This window comes from Eufriesea mexicana, unplaced genomic scaffold (genome assembly GCF_001483705.2).
Source record: "Eufriesea mexicana isolate 0111107269 unplaced genomic scaffold, ASM148370v2 scaffold2207, whole genome shotgun sequence".
In the NCBI taxonomy this organism is placed as follows: domain Eukaryota; kingdom Metazoa; phylum Arthropoda; class Insecta; order Hymenoptera; family Apidae; genus Eufriesea; species Eufriesea mexicana.
In genome coordinates this window covers 10,790-34,837 of record NW_016910280.1, presented here as the reverse complement: position 1 = coordinate 34,837, position 24,048 = coordinate 10,790, and the positions used below count along the sequence as shown (strand labels likewise).

General features: G+C 39.3%; 3 protein-coding genes across 3 annotated transcripts in view; 2 read left to right on the top strand and 1 right to left on the bottom strand.

Moving 5' to 3' along the window:
• Nucleotides 1-15,427, bottom strand: part of LOC108549669 (neurotrimin) — a 64,201-nt gene extending 48,774 nt beyond the window's left edge. The window contains exon 1 of the mRNA XM_017903168.1: nt 15,146-15,427. Coding sequence (XP_017758657.1) covers nt 15,146-15,200 — 55 coding nt within the window. The 5' untranslated portion in view covers nt 15,201-15,427. The remainder of the gene's footprint in view (nt 1-15,145) is intronic.
• Nucleotides 15,428-17,553: 2,126 nt separating this feature from the next.
• Nucleotides 17,554-19,011, top strand: LOC108549687 (protein MIS12 homolog). The gene is made up of 4 exons (XM_017903186.1): nt 17,554-17,654; nt 18,248-18,417; nt 18,521-18,658; nt 18,754-19,011. Exons 1-4 carry the CDS (start codon nt 17,567-17,569, stop codon nt 19,009-19,011), a joined length of 654 nt encoding a protein of 217 aa, XP_017758675.1. The 5' UTR covers nt 17,554-17,566.
• Nucleotides 19,012-20,724: 1,713 nt separating this feature from the next.
• Nucleotides 20,725-22,801, top strand: Edc3 (enhancer of mRNA-decapping protein 3). The gene is made up of 6 exons (XM_017903179.1): nt 20,725-20,878; nt 21,070-21,240; nt 21,347-21,597; nt 21,678-21,826; nt 21,891-22,136; nt 22,208-22,801. The coding sequence occupies exons 2-6, from the start codon at nt 21,083-21,085 to the stop codon at nt 22,799-22,801; spliced, it is 1,398 nt and encodes a 465-aa protein (XP_017758668.1). The 5' UTR covers nt 20,725-20,878; nt 21,070-21,082.
• The last annotated feature ends 1,247 nt before the right edge of the window (nt 22,802-24,048 follow it).

Sequence of the window (24,048 nt, the reverse complement as noted above, 5' to 3'; positions counted from 1 at the left end):
ACACGACGACATCTACCGATCATCGAATCGATCGTGGAGAGAACGAGATAAGGAACACCGATCGAGAAATATTCGAAAACGCGTGTGTTATCGCAGGAACGATCTCGTGTCCTCTCGTTCGATTTGTTAGACGTCACCCGGAATGGAAGAGAGCAGTCGAGGGTCGAGAACCAGACTACTCTCTCTCGACCCGACGAGCAAGAAAACCGTCTCATCGTCTCGCCTAATAACGGTTCTAGCGTCAAAGCAGGCAGCGTTGGTTGCTTCGTGATTTCAAAGCCTGCACAAGGGCCCTGGTGGCGTGGTAATCGAGAAAGCCTGTGGGGGAGAACAGAGGATAGAAGACGGCGAGATGAAAGGGTACTGCGGCAGCAATTGCGCGTACGTTTCCACCAGTTGACCTATTCAACTCTCTATTAGATGACAACGCCGAATTGTACACGGTACCCTTGAAGCAGAACCACGAAATCACACGTGTTTCGTATTTTCGCTGGGGCCCGTGCTGCATTCCTCCAACCACGCCCTCGCCAGGAGTCCACACGGTCCCTGAAGATCTCAAGGATCCAGACTGAACAACTCCGACGCTTGTGCCAGAATTGGAGAACTCTTTCGACGAGAGGCTAACGCGACTGAGCTCGTACTTCTGGATTTGAAAGGGAAATTACACACGAGGAAACGGGTTGTTAGAAAGCTCGCGAGTTCCTGAGAGATGGCCTTCAGCCGGTACGCTTAATCGAGGACACCGACATTGTCATCGCGGAGAGGAAAAAAGAAGTGGAACGTTTTATGTAAACGAACTCAAGGTCCCGGTGGCCGAGCACATTAGACGAGATAACGCGAAAAAGCTATAATACAGCCGCGTGTAAACGCCGCTTTAACCTGGAAACAATGGGTGACGCGACGCGCGGTTTCCTCGCGCGCCGCCATTACTTAATACGTGCACACGGTTCACGGTGAGCAAGATGGTGTTCGCGGTCACGTGAAATTCCGCGCGTATGTTTGTCCGATGCAAAGTAAACCTGGTAATTTACTTTGGATAATTTATATCTTGCAACGAGAACGCTCGCCGTGAGACACAATGACCCAGTAAAGCACAGGACTGAGCTGACGAATGTTGCGTACTCGGAGTATGCGAAGCCTAAGACCGGTCACCGATGACTGGGTATATCTAGGAAAAGTTTTTACGAAGAAAGAGAAACACGCGCGGCGCGCCCTCCACTCTAATCCGACGTAATTAAGACCAAAGCGAACTTAAGAGTCGCTTGCGGCTTGCGTTTAACGTTTCAAGCATGACTTTTTAATTTCCTCGATGAGATAATGAATCTTTACAGTCGGCATAAATACGAGGGCTTTCGCGGAACGGGTCAGCTTCTAGTGGAAATTGCTGCGCCGCGTATCTAGTGATATGGGGAATTCCGACGTGATCGGGGTAACGTTCCAAGGAAATTTGGACGAAAGTATTTCGAGATTTATTATCAGTTTGATTGAAGATAGAAGGAATGACGATTGCAACACAGAGAAATTGCCATGTGCCTTTCGTCCAAATGAGTTTGCACCTCGCAGCTAGTGAAATAGGGAATTTCGACGTGACGCAATCTTTTAGGAAAATTTCACTGAAATATTGGAGATTTATTAACAATTTGATTAAAAATAGAGAGAAGAATGATTGTAATGTAGAGAAATTACTGTGAGCCTTTCGTGCAAATGATTTTACACCTCGTAGCTAGTGAAATAGGGAATTTCGACGTGACGTAATCTGTTAGAAAAGTTTCACTGAAGTATTCGAGATTTATTAACAATTGATTAAAAATAGAGAGAATAACGATTGTAACGTAGAGAAATTACTGTGTGCCTTTTGTAGAAATGACTTTGACTTCTGCATCTGGTGAAATGGGGAATTCCAATGGCGCTAGTGATCGAAGTAATCCTAGCTCGTAGAAAATTCTAAGAGAGATTTCATATTTATTAATGATTGGAACGAAGAAGAATTATTTTTCGCCATTTCCGTGCCTCGTATCTACTGAAACGAGGAATTCCAACGTGGCACTAACGATGGGAGGAGCGTTTGCTAAAAATTTCCCGGAAGCATTCGAAATTTATTACCAGCTCGATTAAAAACCAAGAGAATATCAATCGCAACGCGCAGAAACTACAAGCACAAATTTATGTACTTTGTACCGAGCCTCAGTAGTCAACAATTCAATTCGAAACGGTGGCGCTCTTTAATATTTATGCAGAATCTTTATGCAGAAATCATTAACGCGCGAATAAGGCCACCTCGGCGTTACGTTAATGTCAAGGACGCGTAAGGCTGTCGCGTGTATGGCAATACCGCTTTATGGCTAGGAAACTTTATGGTTAGTTCGATGTTGCACGACGCTTTCGGCCCACTTGTCTGGTCCAAGTACGAGCTGAAGTGCCCCGAACACGAGTGGTCTAAAACCGTTCCAATTAATCTACCTATCTCGAAAGTAACGTTACAGGTCGTTTCAGAGTTGCGTGGAAAAAATAAAACGACTTTACCCTTGAACGTTGCACACCCGGTATTGAAATACGACGTAAACGTCAATTAGCAAATAGATGTTCAAAGTGAGTATATGTCGCCTCGAAACGTAGAAGAATAGCTTTCAAAACTAGAAACTGACTTTGGGAAAATGGAAAAAATTGAATTTTTGGGAAAAGAAATAAATGTAGAAATAAACGTAAAGTCTAAAATTATCAAATACCCTGAAATGACTCTTTTCTTTAGAGTTAACATTATTTTTATCGACAGACTCTTTTCGCCTGTGGACCACAGACTCCCTAAAACTGTGCTTTGTGATTGTGACTCCGATACAACTGCATTAGACAACATAAGACGAGTACACGCTAGCCAGCGAAGAGATAAAACAAACACCGGTATTCACAGATAATTTCATCCGTTAACCCCGTTAGATTGGTCCATTTATTTTCATCTACCGCGACGAACGTGAAACAAGGGACGAAATAGTTAGGCACGAGAGGTCCGACCAGCGAATAAGACACTCCAATTAATTGTAATTGTGTTCCCTTCATCGATCTTCGCGTCCCTCGATAACAACCGTCCACGCGCTACGATATTCATTTAACGCCGGCAGGGAGAATGAGTAATTACTATCCCTGCTCCCACTTTTTATCCAACGGCTATCGAAACCGATAGAGTATCCGTGTCAACGTTGTAAATATAGTCGCCGTCATTTTTCCTTCTTCTGCTTCACATTTTATACCAAATGACGCATAGATCCGGCTATCGAAGGGGAACACAGCAAGGGAATCGCCGATGCCACGAACTATTTCAACGATATCTTCGCAATAAAGTCGCCGGTCTTATCGTTGGCAGACGTTAGGGTACACGACGGAACCGGGACAGATCGTTACGCTCGTTCCGCCAACGCGCCTTCGCGGACGATGCTGCACGATAGCGAATGATCCAACGAACGCGTCGATGATCAAATAGACGCGTTGGTGACACAACGGACGCATCGGTAATCCAGTGGATACGTCCAAGTTTCAACGAACGCGACAATGACTCAACGCATGCATCGATGATTCAACGGAAGCTTCGGAGGTCCAACGAACGCATCAGAGATCCAAAGAATGCGTCAGTGATGCAATGGACACATTGCAGATCCAATGGGAGCGTCGGGGATTCACCGATGCGTCGGGTGTTCAAAAGATGCGTCGGTGATCCATCGAATGCGTCGGGGATCCAACGAACGCGTCGGTGATCCATCGGACGCGCCGGGGATCCAACGAACGCGTCGGTGATCCAACGAACGCGTCGGTGATCCAACGAACGCGTCGGTGATCCAACGAACGCGTCGGTGATCCAACGAACGCGTCGGTGATCCAACGAACGCGTCGGTGATCCAACGAACGCGTCGGAGAGCCAAAGGATGCGTCAATGATCCATCGAATGCGTCAGTGATGCAATGGACACGTCGGAGATCCAATGGTCGCGTCGGGGATCCAATGGTCGCGTCGGGGATCCGATGGTCGCGTCGGGAATCCACCGGACGCGTCCGGGGTCCAGAAGATGTGTCGGTGATCCATCGGACGCATAGGAGATCTATCGGACGCGTCAGGAATCCAACAGACTTGTCGGAGACCCAACGGACTTGTTAGTGACAACGAACGCATCGGTAGCACAACGAATGCATTGCTAATCTAGTGAATACGTCGTAGATTCAACGAACGCGTCAATGATTCATCGGATGCATGGATAATTCAACAGATACGTCGATGATCCAACGGACACGTCGAAGACTCAACAAACTCATCGACGATCCAATGGACTTCGACGATAGTTAATTGACGCGCGTCGAAGATCCAACGAACGCTCCAACCAACGATTCAACAACCGCGTCGATGACCCATCGAATATCGATGATCCAACGAACGTCGGTAGATGAACTTTCAATGAATCCGTCGCGTTCGAAGAAACACGTCGCGTTGAATCACGGGTTCGCTCGGTTAACAAACGGCCGGCCACAGACCCCGGTTATGCGGCCCAAGAAAGGGTACAAAGATGGCGGTGGGAGGAGATATCGGTGGGAAGGCTTAGCGGCGCGCCTGAGTAATTAAAATGAGAACACGACATTTGAATTCTGGTGGAAGAAGAAACGGGACGGAAACAGAGAAGGAAGAGACGAAGAGACGTATCATTAGTAGTCCAGCGAGTTCACCGGTGACTGGCATTCCTTTCCCTCGCAGTGGAAATCGTGATGGAACCGAACCAACCCCGTCGAGACTCTTGCTCTTTTTTCCTCTCGCCTCTCGTCACTATTTTCCTTTTTCCTTTCTTCTTTAACGTCGTACCTATCTCACCATCGTTAACAACGAACATGCAATCTCCTTCCACCAAATTTCGTGGAATAGTCCAATATCCTTGATGAGTTTCGAAATGTGCTAGCTATGATCTACCAAAGTTAGCGCAGGATCTTTATCTCTGGTTCGAAAATACTGCCCTGGTAGAGTATGCGATTCGTTGTCAATGCTCTCTCTTTCTCTCTTCTTTTTTCTCCTCTTTCTCTTTTTTCTCCTCCCACTTCCTCTTTTCCCATTTTTATTTCTTTCCTCTCGCGAGCTCGTCCAACCGGGTTATAGCCCCGAACGAACCATTCTTCCGTTTACGCGAGAGGAACAAAAAGAGGAGAGAGTACAGTGGGATCGAGTAACTCATTCTCCATCGAACTGGTCGCGGGCATAGAAAAGGAGATAGATGATTCCGTGGGGTATCGGAACGAACCGAGCCTTTGTAGCGGTCGAAGAATGAATTTGTCAACGTCCCTTACGTGTACGACGCTTCGCATCCTTTCATGCAAATAGACTCCGGAGTGTAACACGCGGGAAAATGGTAAGGTCCATGCAGTTCCCGCGATAAAGCGTAATGGCTTTCGGTACGCGTGTCAAGAACGCTTGCGCAATCGAATTCTCGATCTCGATGATTGCCGAGCGTAAAGCTTTCACGTAACGCGGTGTACCGATAACTATAGTCGTTAACGTAATTTACGAAGTTCGAACGACGATTAACACAGCTGAGATCGTGCTTTTCCTCGTACTTTTCCCGTCTTACGAGGAACTACATCGAGCGAGTAATTGGCAATATTAAATATAACCATTTAAATATAAGCTGCTAATATTTCACAACTCTCTTGTCCAAGTTTCTTGTTTGAAATTCGAAATTGGGCTCGCGTGAAATTTTCAAGCGAAAATCCAGCTCCTAGTCGAGTCGAGCAGATCATTGGCGCCAGATAGTCGACGTGCGCAAAGTTCTAGACTTTCCGACCTCGCTTCAAGGCGCAATCGTCGATCGCAGTTTAGCGATTAATTAAAAAGGCAGATACGGAATTGCATAAAAATGCGATATCTGCGTTGCAATAGACGGTACGCAAGCGGAACGTAACCTCCAATATCGCGAACAACCGATTTAACCTTTGTTTCCGCTTTGATCGCTTGCACACCACGTAATACCATGCGATCATCATGCGTCGCGATCGCGAAGTCTCGTCTCGCGTTCGTCTATGTGGCTCTCTCGATCGAACTTGATCAACCGCTTTCGAATAACCCGCCATCCGTCGCTTTCCTGCGATCGAACCGGCCACGACGAGAAGGAAAGTCCGAGGAGGCAATCGAACCTAGTCCAGCGTTTACCAAACGATTTCTGCATCCAACTGGACTATCCACGGATGGTAAAAGTCTCACCTTTGCCTCGGGATAACGGTACCAAAGTCGCTATCCGTATGTACGATCCGCGGCAACCGCCTGGGTCGCAACCTCGTTACTACCGGCTGAATCGCGGAACTAGCCAGAAATCGGAACCATTATCGCTGAAAGAATCATCCTGATCTCATCCAGCCTACGTTACCAGCCCCGATGACTCATTACGGTTACAAACGATCACGGTCGACTACGTAAATCAGACGAGAAAAATATTTGGACAACTTTCGCTCGGCCAATAATCCTGTTCCCGCGCGACCAGTCCCCGGATCGCTTAAATCGATGCGTGTTCGCACCCTTCTAACAACGTTAAGATCAACCGGTCATTAAAAAAGGAAAGCTGCCAGTTATACGTCGATGGATTACGGGTGCAGCGACATGCTAGGCTTTTCTACTCTCGCGTTCGATCATTGTTGGCGTGGCATTACGTCGGCTAACGGGGACTCAGATAGGCTAGATAGACCACAGAAGGGAGGAATCTTATCGAGGAGCCGAAATAAAACCTGCATCGGTGTTTCGCATACCGCTAGCTAATCCCTATTTATAAGATATTATGCTCGCTCGAGTACACGTGCGTATTCTGGTCTAGGCTAGAACGAAAGAGCGCGACCGGGGAGAGGGCGCGACTGAGTTATTCACATATGTGCAGCACGCGTGAAGCACACGCAAAGCACACGACGATAGTCGAAACGGCACGCATGAACGAAAGTATGGCGTACTAAAAATACCCGAAACGGTCGAGATAAGTTCCGAGCCCTAAACCCCGATGGCGTCTGGTGGGCGGTTTATTAATGGAGTCGGATTACTAGAAATCAAAATTATCGTAGGCGTTCGCCTCGTGCGGGTGCACGCGGTCGGTCCCGAAATCGTTGACCGTAAAACCGGGGACCTTGCCACGATCGCCATGAAAATTTCGACATTTCCTCGCCGACGAGTCCCTCCGATCGTTGCCCGTGCAATCGTGGAGACCTCGCCGAGATTGGGAAGAAAATATCAATTATTTCCCGCACGGTTCGCTCTCTCTCTCTCTGATGTCGTTGACCGAACAATCCCGAGACCTCGCGATTAGGGTAAAACTTTCGACACTTCTCGCTCAGATTACTCCTCCGATTCCAGAATTGTTCGTTTATCGCGTTATATGCGATTCGGTCCTATCTCCGTATAATACCAGAAGCGTTCCACGATTAAGCGTTATATAATTCCAAAATCAACCGTGGTACTTGTGAGAAAACGTGAATGCGAAAGATACGAATAAAGCGTATCGCTTATGCCAAAACATGGATGCATCGTCGTATATCCTTACGCCATTTTGCGACGTCAGCCTCGTACGATGTTACGATATTCGCGAAGTGGTTTATTTGAAAGATCTTGATCTCGTTCGTCATTCATCCTATCTCCCTGCTCTGCTAGGATCGCGAATAAGCCGGTGCTGCTCGTAAATCCTCTGTCTGGACTTTTCAACCAGTCCAGCCTATTAAAATTCCAGGACAACAGCTGGATAGAGGATGTTAATGGACCTCGGTTCCCGTCCCCTTTTACAGTTTCAACGAATCTGCTTAGAAATGATAATAAATACGGGGCGCGCTCGCGAGTCTGCCTTTGTCCACCTGTTTCCAAGCGATATCTCGCTCGACTTTCTCTTATTCTCGTGAATCTTCGCGTGCGCTGAAACGATGTGCCGACGATAATTGAAATAAAGAGCCCCATCGTGACGTTCCTCTCCAGTTCCTTTTATTCCCGTGGATTTTTCCGTACGACATAGCGATACGCGTGCACAGCCCGTACGCGATATGCCGATGAATCGTTTTCAAAGGCCTTTGCGATAGCTCTCCCCCGACTTTCTCTTATTCTCGTAGATTTTCATGTACGATCAAAAACGATACCTTAGTGATAGTCGAACGATAGCGAAACGATCTTGCAAGCCCTTCGCGAGACATTCCTCTCGACTTTCTCTTGCTTTCATGAATCTTTGTGCGCGATAAAACAACGTTAAAACGATATGTAAACGATATTCCAGCGACAATCGCAGTGATCGTGTCGAAGCCGTTCGCGATATTTCTCTCCTCTCGACTTTCTCCAGCTTTCCTGAATTTTATCGTTCGACGAGACGACACGGGATATTCCTACGATATCCGAATGTTATTCGAATATTATTTGAACGATATTCAAACGATGGAAGAAACGATCACAGTACGCGTGGAAACGCAGAACTCGAGACAATGGCGGAAAATATAACATACATATGCGAAAATTCGTACCACGGCCGGCCGAATTGCTGCGGCCGCAGGTATGCACGGGCATAGACGAGGCATTCATCGATAAATAAAGCGAAAGGATTCTAAAAGGCTGCGTGGATCTAGATCTCGGATCGAGACGAAGAGTTACGAGACACGGATCCACCGTCTCTCGGCCTAAATACGAATTGGGAACGCCGAAATCGTGTCTCGGGCTATGCTACGCTTCTGCTCGGAAATAAACGCGGGATCATCGACATCCGACAACGTAAACGTTCAGAATAACCGCGTTTCCACTCGATTCACACCTACCATCGTTCATCGATCGATAAACCACCCATAATCCACCGCGTTTATCCATCGCATCGATTACCAAATTATCTCGAACAAAATACTTGAAATAAAATAATCCGGGTCATCCTCGACGGAAGTACACGTCTGAAGAAGCGTCTACGGGGAAAGAATGGTTGTACCGTAATGGCGGAAATTTCGTAAGACGCGTTATCTGGTGGCCGATTTCGGTAAACGGATTCAAGGGCAATCATGGGACAAGATTCTGGTTATCTGGTGTCGAAACAGGACGTTCCGGGGATGTTTGCCATGGCTTTCCTTTCGTTCTGGCAAATCGGTACTCGCTCCGTTCCGGAGACGTAATCAACGATTAATCATTCGCTAATTTTGCCGCTGAACCTCGGCGTACTTAAGAGCGCGTTTAACGAGCTGCCAGATAAGATTCTTATGTAAATATGTAGCGCAAGAACGGCGTTATCGTGGCTCTATTCACGAGCTGGAAAAAGCGTGGCGATGCCTCGTACGAAAGCCAACGTTCCAGCGATCTCGTTGCGCAACAATGAAAACGTTCGAATCGATCTAATTTTCAACGAAAACAACGAAACCTTGAATGCATAATTCCAACGTCGATGTGACAGCCTAGGTCTGGCCATCTACGACGTTTAATGTCAGCTGACGGGACAGGCGTTCAGGGAAAGCTATCGAAAGCATCGATGAAAAGATAGACCACCATACGGTACACGGTGTATGGCGAGTTCTAGCGAGTTCTAGGTAAAAAAATTCCTTGCTCCGGAACGTGTCTGAGGCACAGTCTACCAGCTGAAATCACGAAACCTTTTTTCCGTGAAAAAAGGTACCTACGACAATCTGGCGTCAAGGTATCGCGTTTCTCTCGGCTACGCGAGTGGGCGATGCAGGTATACCGATTAATACTTCTTCTTCTTTTTCTTTTTCTTCCTCCTCGACAACTCCTCGGCCAGGTCTTGCTTGGAAAATTCGTGGAAACTCGGAAGATCGTTTGCCGAAAGGTGGCCAGCTAAAAGTGTTTTCTCATGCGGGCTGACCTCTCCTATACGCCACCTCTTCCCCACCAACGGGCCAATGAAGCTCAATTAGTTAATTACTCGGATAAACCGGGATGAACGTGACGTAATCTTTGATAAGTGTTCGTGTGCTACTTACACGAACTTACGTGTCTCTGGTCCCGTTAATTTCCGATGATCGCGTATTTAAACCGCGCGATTAGTCCCTTAGTACACGCGATTTAAGAAATCTAACCGACTGACCGATATATATGTACACAAACGTATATACATATGCACACTGAACGTTTTCACCCGTATCTGTGCATAGCCAGACTACGTTCCACCTCTCCAACGTCGGCATACGTTATTATCCAGGCAAATAAACTCTCCGTTTCCCCTTCTACGTGAATTACGAAATTACACAGCTCACGGTAAGGTTGCATACCCGGGCTGGAATTCGAGAATTACAAAACACGCTCGTTAGGATCAGGAAGAGGAGAGACAGACCTCGTCAGCCGGTCGTATCACGTAGCTTATGAGATTTGCATTAATTCTACGCTTTCGATTCGAGGAACTCCAGGTGACTCAAAGGAGAAACGGTGGTCCTCGCGATGTCTCGCGGATTGCGCAATGCGGAATAGTTGGTAACGTCGCGGGCACACGGCACGTGCGTTTTTCCTTCGTCTAAGCCGCGAGATAGTGGAAAAAAATGCGAAATAAAAGAAGGAAGAACGAGAATCGCAGTGGGAGCAGCGCGGCGAGAACCAGCAAGAAATATATGGAGCGACTGCATTATAATCAACGCATTAGCACACGGTCACGTATAATGACAAACTGCTCGGGTAACAGTGCAACTTCACCGTGGCAAAAGCCACTGATACACGATTCCCCGCGATAATTTCCATCGCTATCCGGCACGATCGCTGAGCGGAACGCGTGCGAGGAAGCACGCGTTCCTTGAAAATCCAACTGTTGCTAACCCTGACTCGTGGCACGCGATAAAAGGGAAAATCTTACACGCCACCCCCGCTGCCCACGAATTCGACCACGGTGTATACATAACTGCGTTTCCACGGTATTTTAATAATGTATCACGCGTTATCGCTGGTTATCTTGGAGACCATTGAACTCCGATTCTATCGGGAAAGGATTTCTACGTGGTTCGCGTAGAGCGTTTGTCACTACGAGTGTGAGAATGGGGGAAAAAGGGGAAAGAAAAAGGAAGGAAACTGGAACATCGTTACCGAGTGACGATATCGCCATTTTCTTTAGCGTCGCCCGCTGTCCATCTCGGAACCGGAAGTTCTGCGACAGTGATGTGAAATGAAAGCTCAGAATGCGGGCCGAGGATCAAAATTTAAGATTGATTCTATGATATACATGGATTCAACTCGTTAACCGAGGAGGACGAGTTAACTCGTCAGTGGAACTTCGAAGACGACGCATGAAAAGTATTACTATATCTCACATTGTGTTTAACCCTTTGCACTCATTGCAGAAAAATAGCAATTCGAAGACTTTGCCTGTCCTAAAGTCGGGGATACTTTGAAAATGGTAAATTAGAAATCGTATGCAAATTAAGACGTAGAATTATTCTACTTCTACATTACACACATCATTGCGTTATTTTTAATTTCATATGTTAATTAATATCATTTTTCAGAATTTGATTCAATGGCGACTGAGAGTTACAAAGGGTTAAATCGTACAGTCGAATCTAATTAATTTTTAGATGAAATCTTGGTTTATGTATCGAAGAAAAATTCAAGAAAGCACCGAAGTTATCGAATATTATTTCCCAAGTTTCACGAAACTTTCGTGAAATTCTACTTTACGTCACGTTTACATACTTCGAGATGCGAATAAAAATGCAACTGTTAATGACATAACATGCAAATTGCATACTTTCATATACAGAGTGTCTGTTTTATCCGGACTCGAAGTTGTATTAAAATACGCTTTCTCATTATGCATACAAAAACACATTATGCATAGCATGCCGTTGAAAGAAATAACACGACCTTAATATCTCACCCACCATTTCCACCACATTATACTCCCTTCATACCGAACAATTTTTCTCTTAAGATTTCCTTTCTATCTCTTATTATGTCTCAGATATTCCACCGAGTCCAAGTAAAACAGACACCCTGTACATCACCAGCGTGATGGAATAATTCTACACGAGCTTCGAAAGCTAAAAAGTAATACCTAAAATTAACGAATTTTCTAAATTTCGACAAATTCGCCGGAAAAGGAACAAACGTAAAAATCTTGAAATATACACGTGTAAATATCTCTTCTCCTTTCCCAATATTTTTCTATTCCTGTCTATGGAATTCCAGAAGACTCTCTAAAACTGCACTTCACGGTCCACACTCCCGCGTGACTTCTACATCCCGGTTCTGGACTCATCTTCCTCCAGCTTCCTGACTCAGAAACCTACGTCACGTACGAAACGAGTTGGGTCTAGTCGATCGGGGATAAGAAGAAGCCGCTCCTATTATTAAGCCGGAAAAAATGGAACATCCTACGGGAGGGCATCCTTTCGAGTTGCCAGAAATCCGTGAATGCCAGAGGCTGGACACGGGGCAACCGTCTCTGCCATCCCACGGACCATCTGCCCCCGGTCATTCTCCTACCTGAAACTTCTGTTCACCTGGCGTCCCTTCTTCCACCTACCCCCCTGTGTTACTTTCGTTTATCTTATTTTCGGACCATTCAGCAGCCTCTCCGCCAACTACTGCCACCGGTTCTTTGTGGACCAGCAGGGCTGTCCTCGCGAGATACCTCTCGCATACTTTTCTCAATGGAATTTGCCAACAGCTGGACCATTCCACGCGAGGAACGGACCACCTTCTTCGTCTCTCTCCGTGGATCTCGCGGACTTATGCAAAGCGACGCCTAATTAGCTGTTAGGGTATCGATAAGCCTTGTCGCGAATGATTCCCGTGGTTCGGGCGTGTGTTAGGGTGGATGTTGAACGCGTGTTGCCGAGGATAATCGAGGTATTCGACGAAAAAGCGAAGCTTTCCTTTTCTTTTTTCAGAAACGAGAATGAATATGTGGGATAGGAAACAGGTGTATTATGTGGGTTACGTAGGCTTATGCAAAGTGGTGTTTAATTACCGGTTAGGGTTATGATAGTCTCGTTATGGGCGACTTTTACGGCCGCTTTCGGAGAAACGACTGATGGTCGAAAAAATTTGAGAGTTAAGTGGGAAAAAAATTTTTTTTCCAATAAGAGAAGAATGAGAAATCAAAAAATAGGAATATACAGTATATAGGATCACGTGGACTTATATAAAATGAAGTCTAATCAATACCGAGAGTAATTATAGTGTTTTCGTGGTTATGGAAAAATCAAGAAGTTTAATGGAAAAGTATTATTTTCTTTTTTTTTAATGGGAAAATTACGAGGGACAAGAAACAAATATACAGGGTGCTCCTATTTTGAATGATTTCTATAATTCTACCTCAGAGAATGCTGCATACATACGATAAATACGTTTTGTTCAAAATATTTACAAAAATCGAATAGAAAAGTATACTAACTTGCCCAAAAATTGTATACGAATACTTTTCTCCTATAATCATGAAAATATAGCAATAAACTTTAATGTTCGAAACACAATTTTCCTATCAAACAAATTTATCTGTTCGAACTTCGAGCAAATTTTTCTAAAATTTAAAGACTTTCTCGATATTATCATTTTCTTCTTATTCGTTCGATTAATCGATCGTTCACGTTCGAACAACTTCATTGCCCGTTGCAATGGCATCGTGAAGCGAACTATGCTGTTCCTACGGTAAACTCCATTTCTCGCGCGTTCGCCGCATAAATAAATGCATGCCGATCGAGCGTTAAATGCACACGCTCGAATATGCTCAGGAATGTAGTTTACGCGGAATGTTAATGAAACAATTAACTAACGTAGCTGGCAAGCGTGGCCCTGGAATCGAGGGATAATTCAACGCTACGAATCCCAGATGCTTGAAACGGTGAAACACGTCGCGGCTATTTATCGCCCGAGGAAATATAGTATAGCGCTCCAACGAACTCGTGTATCGCTTGAAAACGCTCCTGAATGTTGGTTCGTTAGACGAGCCGAAGTACCAATATTTCCGTAAACATCGGTACGCGGTGCGTTCGTTAAGTGAAAACACACGAGCTCGTCAGACGTTCCATCGGCTGAGAAAGTTTGTGCCGGAGGTGCTGCGCTCTAGCGTGAAGGAGAGAACGCGTGGCGTCGTTAATATTTGGGAAATGTTTATTATCTAGAGTCGCGCATCTAGACAACGCTATAGTATCGGAAACGTCACGTCGTATCGTGAGTTTTTGATACGTAAGAAATCGAATCTCGATCGAAAGATTCGTACCTAATAGTTATCCTACCGCATAATCTATAATAAGCTGTTTACCATTGCAAACGGTTTCTTTAAATTTCGTAACCTATAAACGCGCGGGATCGTGGGAATCGCGATCCTGCCGTAAAAAATTTAAGCTACGTGCAAATCGATTCAGAATGTTATCAATTGATATTTATTTCCGTTTTCTAATTTGTTTCGATACTACGCACAGCTGTGTAGGTTGTCAATTAAATTGAACCGCGTGGTAACGTATGTACGAAATTAGACAACGAAGGTTCTGTCGCCGCGTGTTCCGTTCGATTGAACGATACGTTCGATCGCTGAATTAAAAAGGTTATAATGCCGCGATGATTGAGGAACGAAATATCGAGATACTTCGATGTCCTCAACATTGTAATTGAAAGCGCGAGCAATTACAGATTATCGAGCAACGGGTATGCTACTCGCTAAACTGCCGCACGAGGAAGAGTAATTAAGCTTTTTTAAGACAGTAATTGTTCCTTCCGCAACGAACGATTACTCGACTTGCTACTCGTCGATGCTGCCCGCAATGGTAACTATTGTTGCAATTGCTTATACGGAGCGGACGGTGAGGTAACTGTTAGTTAGCCGTGATGCATGCGAAATTATCATGCGAGTAGATTCGATCCTGCGACTTTAAGGTCTCCTAGCATGCACTGCTCATCACCCACGCTAACGCGCACACTCCAATCACAAGCGTTAAATCTAAATTTAATTAACTTGATTTGATCGTCGAATAGCCGCTACATACGCGTTCACCGCATGGAATAACGAAGACACGTGACCAACAACTTTAGCCGAGTCCAAAAAAGGAAAAAAATATAGCTATCACATCGATCGAATTCGACTGTTCGTGATTCACACGATCGATCTATTAATCGCGGCAAAAAGTTTCGTATTCGTCACATTTTTTGTCACAGTTCATTCCAAATTCTAATAAAAAGAAAGAGAAAACAGGAAACTCACCCTGTATCGCAAGAAGTATCACCAATAGACCAACAAATCGCAGCGGCGGCAGCATGTTGTCCCGTCTTTGTTTCAGAAGCACTGTCAACAAACGACACAATTGGCACTACAGTCGTTGTTCGGTTTGAAACTTTATTTCGGCTTAAAAAACGTGCTTGTACGACTGGACGGTATTTCGCGATTTCGGGATGATCGTTCAACTGAATTAAGAACCGAACGTATCCACCGATACGAGGTGGATACCGAATACAAACTGAGAGAACGAGCGCGCGTGGTATCCGAAGAGCGGCGACGGAACCGGGCCCCCGGCTTTTTACGAGGCCTGCGCCGACCGGTTGCGCATTAAACACCGAACAAACTCGACACGCGCCTGAACTTCTATACGTATATACTTACACGCCTACGATGTCTACCTGTGTATACGGACACCGACGGCTTTGTGGAAGCGCGCGCCTATACGAAAGTGAGTGTGTATTCAATGGCGCAATGTTGTATAAGCGCCACACAAATTTGGTATTACCATTCTTAACAAAATCGTGTTCTTTACCTTCTTTTGTTACTACGTGAATTTTTAAATACTTTTTACCTACATGATATACATAATTTTATAGCAATCGATAAATAAAGACATCTCGACATATATTTCGATATAAAATAAAAAATTTATATTTTAACTGCAATTAAAAATGTAATAATTGTACAGATAATATTAACTTACTATAATCGTAGAAATGTGATTTTATAATGGATGGTTTAGATGCTGTATATTATGTGGGATGAGAACAGGAAACGAACAGATATGTTATAGGAAATCGCGATTGAGTATAAATCAACGTGCACAAACGGATAAAAGGAGGAATACGTATCGAATATCAAATTTATGTGTGTATAGAGTTTTGAACGCATAAAGCATAGTCTCACACGCACGTATGTGCGCGCGTGAGAAGCATGTATTTGCACATTACTTTCGTCGTGCACTTACCTCTTTCGATTCATCCATTCACTTTGTCATTGTGCACAAGACGAAAGGCAAAGAGCATTCACTTCTCCGCATACCTTTTTTCTCTATGCAAATTAAAAATTGCACGGAACTCTTTGTATCGATATTTTTTATTAAGTAGTATCAACGTACGTTTAAATATTTATTCATCTCTTCTGAGAAAAATTGACGCTAAAATTTAACATTTTATATACGGAAATGGAATGAATCTTCATATGAATTCATAGAAAACACGTGTTTTTGTGGTTATGACAATGAAACTTAAAAATAATTTGTAATAACATTGCATGGCTTACCAACCAAATGACTCATATGTGCACAAAAAAATTGCGATGATGTCACTTCAAAAGCATATTACATACATAGATATTTTAAGAATAATTAATGAATATATTTTTATTTTAAAAATTGTTTTTTTTTGAGTCCATTATGTATTAATTACTTAAACGACTTAAAATTAATAATTTTTTTATTTTATGAAATAACTAACTGTTTGATAATATTTCTAAGAAAGTGTAGAAAGCAGTTGGAAATTTTTTAATAAATTTTGGAAATGACAGGAACTATATTCATATTTATACTTCACGTATGAGTCTTGAAAAAAATTCAGCGATAAAAAGCATTTGAATTTTAAATTGTTGATAACGCGGATAAAAAAAATATTTGAATTTTATATCTACTGATTAAGCAAACGCTTGACACGTTACATTTCCCTTTCCCGTGATAATAAACAAAGCCCTTATTTTATTTCACGTGTACTATTATCTTCTTTTTGGATATCTCGTGAAAATGCAACTACAAAATTATGCTATAACTTTTATATTTACACACACATTATTTATACAAAGTTTTTATTTTTTAATTTTTATAATCACATAATTTATGTCAAAGTTATTGGTTTATTACATATGAACTATAAGGTAACCTACTATAACATTATTTTTCTCAAATCCCTTGTGTAGCCATCTCGTGATGATATTGTGAAGCTGAAACATAGGAAATTTATATAATTGTTGACGATACGGGTTACCAAGTGTATAAAAAAAAGAGGCTTAGTATCTCATAATAAGGAAATATTTCTGTCATGATTATCAACATGTTAATGTAAATAGAAAAATGCGAATAAAAAGAATTCTACGCATTTTCCGGTGTAATCGAAACAGTAAGTTCTCATTGGCAAAGGATGGCATTTGATTGGTTGCTTTTGAAACAGTCTGAAATCCCGCTAAGAAATCCGGATGCCTTAGTGAACGCAAAGGGACAAAGGACGCTGTCGTACGCAAGCAGATAGACGCCATGTTCATTTGTCAACGGACGTCAAGGTGTGATCATCGGAAGTAGCAAGATTGCTTCAAAGAAGTATAAAGATATTAAGTGCTTTCATTAAATAATCCTATAAGTTAACGTGTATTTAGAACGAAATGGCGTCCTCGGAATTACAAAAACGGAAGCAAGAAGAATACGAAATGCAGCTGTTTAACTTTCATTCAAGAGCCGTGTACGCTACTTGTAAGGCGCCGCCGTTTTGAGTTTCACTTGAATGCTTTTCAGATTTTACGGCATTCTCGTTATGTACAACAGCATATCCTAATCGTTGGACGGGTGCACTCTGGTTTCATGTGGATTTGATCATGACTAGAGTTACACTCGTCCATTGCTTGGAATACTTTCACCGGCCCCGACAAACGAAGTTAATCACAAAGGCGACTAACGCTCCACTTTTTCCTTCTTTTTTTCTTCTTTTCTTTTCTTTTTTCTTCTCTTTTCTCACACATTTTAAATTCAAAGAACAAACAAATAAAAATTGACCTTGAACCAATATATTTATCAAATTCCAATTGCATTCTTTTTTTTGTTTTTCGTCTATTTGTTTTATTTGAAGGCTTGAAGAAACTAAAAAATATATATATGAATAAATATAACAGAATTGGACAGTAGTATAACCAATAAATATTCTAATTCAATTTTGAGATTTCAACGTTTTTTTATGAACTTTTTATATTTCTAGTATCACAATTTGTTAATGAAGTAAAAATAAAATATAACTGTATGGCTAATATTTAATTGCATGAGTATATTCAAATATTCTTTTTTTTCCGTAGTAAAAAATATTGTAAGTGAAAGGATACATTACACAATTCAAAAGATGTGTGAAACAATTGAAAAAACATACAAATTAAATTCCGAAAATGTAGCAATACTTGAAACAAATCAAAAAAATTTAGAAAGGGCATACTATAAAGGAACAATGCCACATTTAGAAAATATTAAGGTAATTAGATTGATCATTAATGTAAACCAAAATATAAACATTTCTTTTTTTCTATCACATATGAGAAAATATAATTCAATGATTATTTTATATGATTGTTTAGAATATTGTAAATAAATACATTGCTATTCCAAGTAATGTCTTATTGGAAGAGGACAAGTATCAGAGGACACAATATAGTGATACAGAATTTGAAAATATAAATCGGACATTAGAAGTACTACAACAAAGAGCAAAAAGAGTATGTATCCAAGTATTTTCTAAGTATAATATAAATTATGCAATTCTTAAGCTACTAAATAATAAATAAAATCTAACGTTATTTGAACATTATAGGCCACTGTGTTGAACACAGTATTGAAGGAAGAATTGCGAGTTTTAGAAGAATTTCCAATTACTGAAGAAAATGTAAATAAAATGTGTAATATAATAGAAAATAACGTAAAATGCCCTAATGTAAATGAAAAAATGTATCACTTAGTAGAAGATTATAAAAATTTGTCTACTAGTCTGTTTGATACGATTACAACAAAGATGAAGTATAATCCAGTAGATAATCTTAAATGCAAAGAGATTGATTTAAATAGTTTATAGAACAAAAAAAGAAAAAAGGATTGTCTTACAAATTAAAAAGATATAATTCTGTTTGTTCAAAATATTGCTTTGAACATTGTGTAAATATGTATATTGACATTCTGTGAATGTGCAACATTATTTGTATATTTTATACCTTTTTAAACAGTTTTTTTACAAATATACTGACTTAAATTGGTTTAAATTAATTTTATAACTAATACCAGGCTTTACTGCATAAAAATGTGTATATGTATAAGAAAAAATTTTAAAATTACTCCTCTTATAAAATTAAGAATTCACAGCACTTGAACAAACACCTACCAAATGATCCGTATGTTACTTTTAGACTGAAACAAAATATTTACATTTTAAACATTTTCATCTTATAGATTTATTATGCTTAACATAAAATACAAATTTCCAAATACCTAATAACAGTCAAAAAAAATAAGAACTAAAACATAAATTAATGCAATTAAATAAAACAAAAAAACTTTATTGTAAATTAACAAAACATAACATAAAAATTTGCGGATCGCAATATAAAGAAATTGTTCACAATTTTTTGAATGATATTCTCTATAAAGCCATTAAAATTTTAATCAACAATAATATATAAAATTATCAGAAATTAACAAAAATTAATAATTATAGATAGACGGTTAATCTGCTGTTGACTCGTTTTACTTCCAGCATAAGGTCACTTACACGGCTCCCTTCTTAAGTGTACGAGGAGGGGATATGCTACACCGATCGGCAATCCACAGTTAGGTCTCTTTCACATAAGCAATGAGAGCTTATGCACACACGGCAAACAGGAATCTTTTTTTGTGTTTACTGGAGGTTCTTACGTGCTCGTGTATAAACTGGCATTCCCGGTTTCAACGTAGCTTCTTCCTTTCTGCTTGCCTTGACAGCCATGCATTTGTGTAGAAAAGACCTTAGAGTACACTAAAGCGTAGCGCTTCCACCTAAAATATTCTGATAGTGGGGTGTTTTATGGTGGGGATGTTCGCTTCGGCGCTTAACAAAGGTTTGCAAATATTTCGACACGTTCCACTATGATAAAAAGAAGTGAATTATATTATTATAAGCTTCCATTTCTTTAACTAATTATTCTTATTAATTCGTTAAAGAAAGAAAAGGATTAGGAATAACGTTATTTAATATTTCTATTGAAACGAAAAATGTTTTTGGTAAATACTGTGAACTGAAAAAATAAATAAATTTAAATTTTACGTACGGAATGCGTACTAGAGTTTGAATAGAAATATGACATATAACAATTATGATATTATGTCAAACGTAACAATATAATATTCATATATAGTAATATGCGCAATGAATGATGAATATTGTATATAACATATATCTAATAACTAGTTTTGTCAGATATTAAAGACATTAAACTCAAAGTGTAATAACCAATAGCTTTGAAGAATCGCTTCAAATTTTTCAGTAATAACTTCATATTTAATTTCATACCCTATCTTCTGAACTTTTTTTTTTATATTTGAATAAAACTTATTTTTATTCTTCTTTTTGCACACTGTTTTCGTGATATAATAACCTGAAAAATATTTTGAATATTTGAAAATCTCTAGTATTTTTTTTTAGTGAAAAATCGATCTTGTTAAAGATGAACCAATGGTATCGAAGTACGCCTGCTTTTCGTGTAGCGTGTTGAAATAGTCCCTTACAAACGATATGGGGTTAGAGTAGGGATGAAAATATACAGAAATTGTGTCCGGTATTTGATGCTAATGAATGTATTGTTATATACTTGATACTATTAAACATCAAAACAATTATAGAATATTAAATTACACGTAATATTGCTAAGTGACCGATATTAAAAATATATTCATTTAATCGTCTATATTAGGTTTGTATTATCTTTATTTTTTCAATAAATACTGATTTTCATTAATTTTAATTGAACAATTTATAAAATATTTATCATCGCCATTATATTAACATGTTTCTAAAATTGTTATTCATAGAAAGCAATTAATTTTATTAAAATAAAAGTTCATGAAGAATGTATTATTTTTATAATAAATTTGTTATGTACAGCTAGATAATCAGGATGTCAGAAAAATTTGTGGGTTGTATAGTTTCTGTAAAGTGTATTGAAGAAGTTGGAACTTACCAAGGAGAAATAGTGGATTTAAATAAAGATTGTCTTATACTTGCAACAGCTTTTTGTAATGGGATACCTCATGCATCACCTATAGTTACATTGGGGTATTATTTGACAATAATAATTTAGTAAATTTCATTATAAATAAAAATATTAAATAAAGTATATATAGTTAAATTGTTTTTAATATAATTGTTCTTAAACATTTAGGGTAAAGGATATATTGGATGTAGAATTTATATCAATTAATGATAGAGAATCTGATATATATGATGCCATTCTTTCATACAATAACATAACTGTAAAGAGACCTATTGCCAAGAGAGTTGGCAGGTCCATTTCAGAAAGTATTTCTTCTCCTGTTCAGTCCACATCGTCACAAACACCAATTAATTCTAGAAAGCTAAACAACATTTCTCAGTCCAATATTGAGCAATCAACCAATGGGAAAATTTCATTACGTATAACAACATAGTTGATTTTTCTTATATTATGTAAATATTAAGCTTCATTAATAATAATCTGACCATATTTCTTGTAGCTGAATCTATTGATAAACCTATACAAAAGAAATTAGGTAGTAAACAGAGGAACTTAGGACGTAATGAGGACACATTTGGTACTTCAATTGAGCAATCCTTGAATCAAGACTTTGATTTTGAAAAGAATTTAGCCTTATTTGATAAAGAGGTTTGTTTTCTTTTTTCAATAGTTTCATTAAAATAATATTAAAAGTTATTTACATTTTTTATAGGCTGTATGGCAAAAGATAGATTCTGTGAAATCTAAGAAACAAAAGCAAGGACTAAATAAAAGCTATAGACCTGACGAAAATATCATTGTTTCTGAACCAACAGTTTTTAGACAAATTATGGTACCCTGTGCTGGTGGAATAGAATATGTAACAGATAATGGTTTAATAATTCCTAGTATAACTCTCAACCTTCATCGTCAATTAATAGGAGCAGCAGATCGATTGGGTATTAGTTGGGAGCGTAGGGTATGTAAAATTGGAAATTAAGAAAGTAGATTCATACATGTCTGGTAAATAAATTTATTTTTAATAATCAGGTGGAACTTCTTGGTCGAGCTGGTACAGAAATTATATTACAATTATTGGGAGGAAGTCATCGACTTAATCCAAATAATGCACACCAGTGGCCAACAGTTATTGCACTTTGCGGACCTCATCGTTCTGGTGCTGCAGGTGTTAATTGTGCTAGACAATTGTCTAGTTATGGTATTAAGACAATAGTGTTTGTAGAAAATTCTGAAGATGTTTTTCTTCTACAAGAATTATCTTTGTACAAGTTAACAGGAAACAAGGTAGAAACTAAACTTAAAAATTTGCCATCAGTGGTGGATTTGATACTTGTAGCGCTTTGTGATGAAAATTCGCCAAGAATGATTACACCTATAGCAAAGTGGGCAAATAGCAATAGAGCACCTATTTTAGCTATTGATCCACCAGCTACAGGAACACCTGGTATTCTTAGCAAATATAGTTTGCTTGGTGGATTACCATTGTCTCATAGTATGGACAATGGAAAATTATATTTATGTAATCTTGCACTGCCAAACGAAGTATATGCAGATGTTGGTATAACATATAGATCTCCTTTTGGATCGAAATTTGTCATTCCTTTGCATTCCAATAATTCTTAGCAAATTTATAAGAAGGATGATGCTCTTAATAAAATGTTATAATTTAGTGTAATTTTACTTTCATTGCTTTTATACTTACATCGCGAAGATATTATCTGAATTTAATCATAAAAGTCATATATAATGTAGCATTTAATGTTATACAGTTGAAGTATAGTATATGTATGAACTGTTATAATTTGGTGTGCAAAGGCAATTGTGTGTAATTGTTTTTTTAAATGTGTAAGTATACAATGTATACTAAAATGAACACATAAAGAGTAAATATACAGTGTTTGGTTTTGTAAGTTACATAAAAAAAATACTTTTAAATAAACATATTAAATTTAAATACAATTAGTACATCAATTTTTAAATATTATAGTATATGAACTCTACAAGTACTATATGTGTTTGGTACATTTTGACAAATGTGCTGTTTTAAATTATAATAATTAAATAATATTTCTTTTTACAAAAAACATAATCATACTATAAATTTTTTATATCTGCGTATCTCACTTTCATTTTTAACTGTGAGAGAAAATATTAATATTGATAATACATATTTAAGAAATACTAGTAAAATATACAAAATATTCATTGTTTAAGTAAATTCGGCATAAAAACGTTATCCGTTGTATACTAAGAACAAAGTTTTCGTTATTTATATTTTTATAACGCGTGATACATTGTCATACAAAATTTGTAAAATATTTATTTATAAATTGTTCATGTTTTAAACTTTATATACTGCTTGCAATTGCAGTTATGATCCAATGTTATGAGACAAAAAATATTCAGAAATCTATTACATTATTCATCTCATATCTTAATTTCAATATATCTTTCTAAAGTACAGACAAAAATACATTTTTGTTACTACTAAAAACATACCTATGTTATCATGGCTTCTGCCCATTTTTACTGAATAATGTACGAAATATAACAGCATAATTGAAATAATTAATTGTAATAAACGATTGTATAAGATTTATTTTAATTATAGGTAGCTTAAGTAAGTTATTCATATTGTACATGTAAATATATATTTATATATTTTGGAAATTAGTCTTGGTAATTTAATGATGATAAATTTTATAAGCAATACAAATATAATTTTTTCTAGAATTATTTGAGCAAAACATTTTAAGTAGACTTGAAAATAAAACCTAGAAAAAATAGATACAAATACAGTAATTATATATTATACAAATTTAAGTAGAATAAGTATTGTAAAACAAGAGTTTATATATAATCTAAAAATT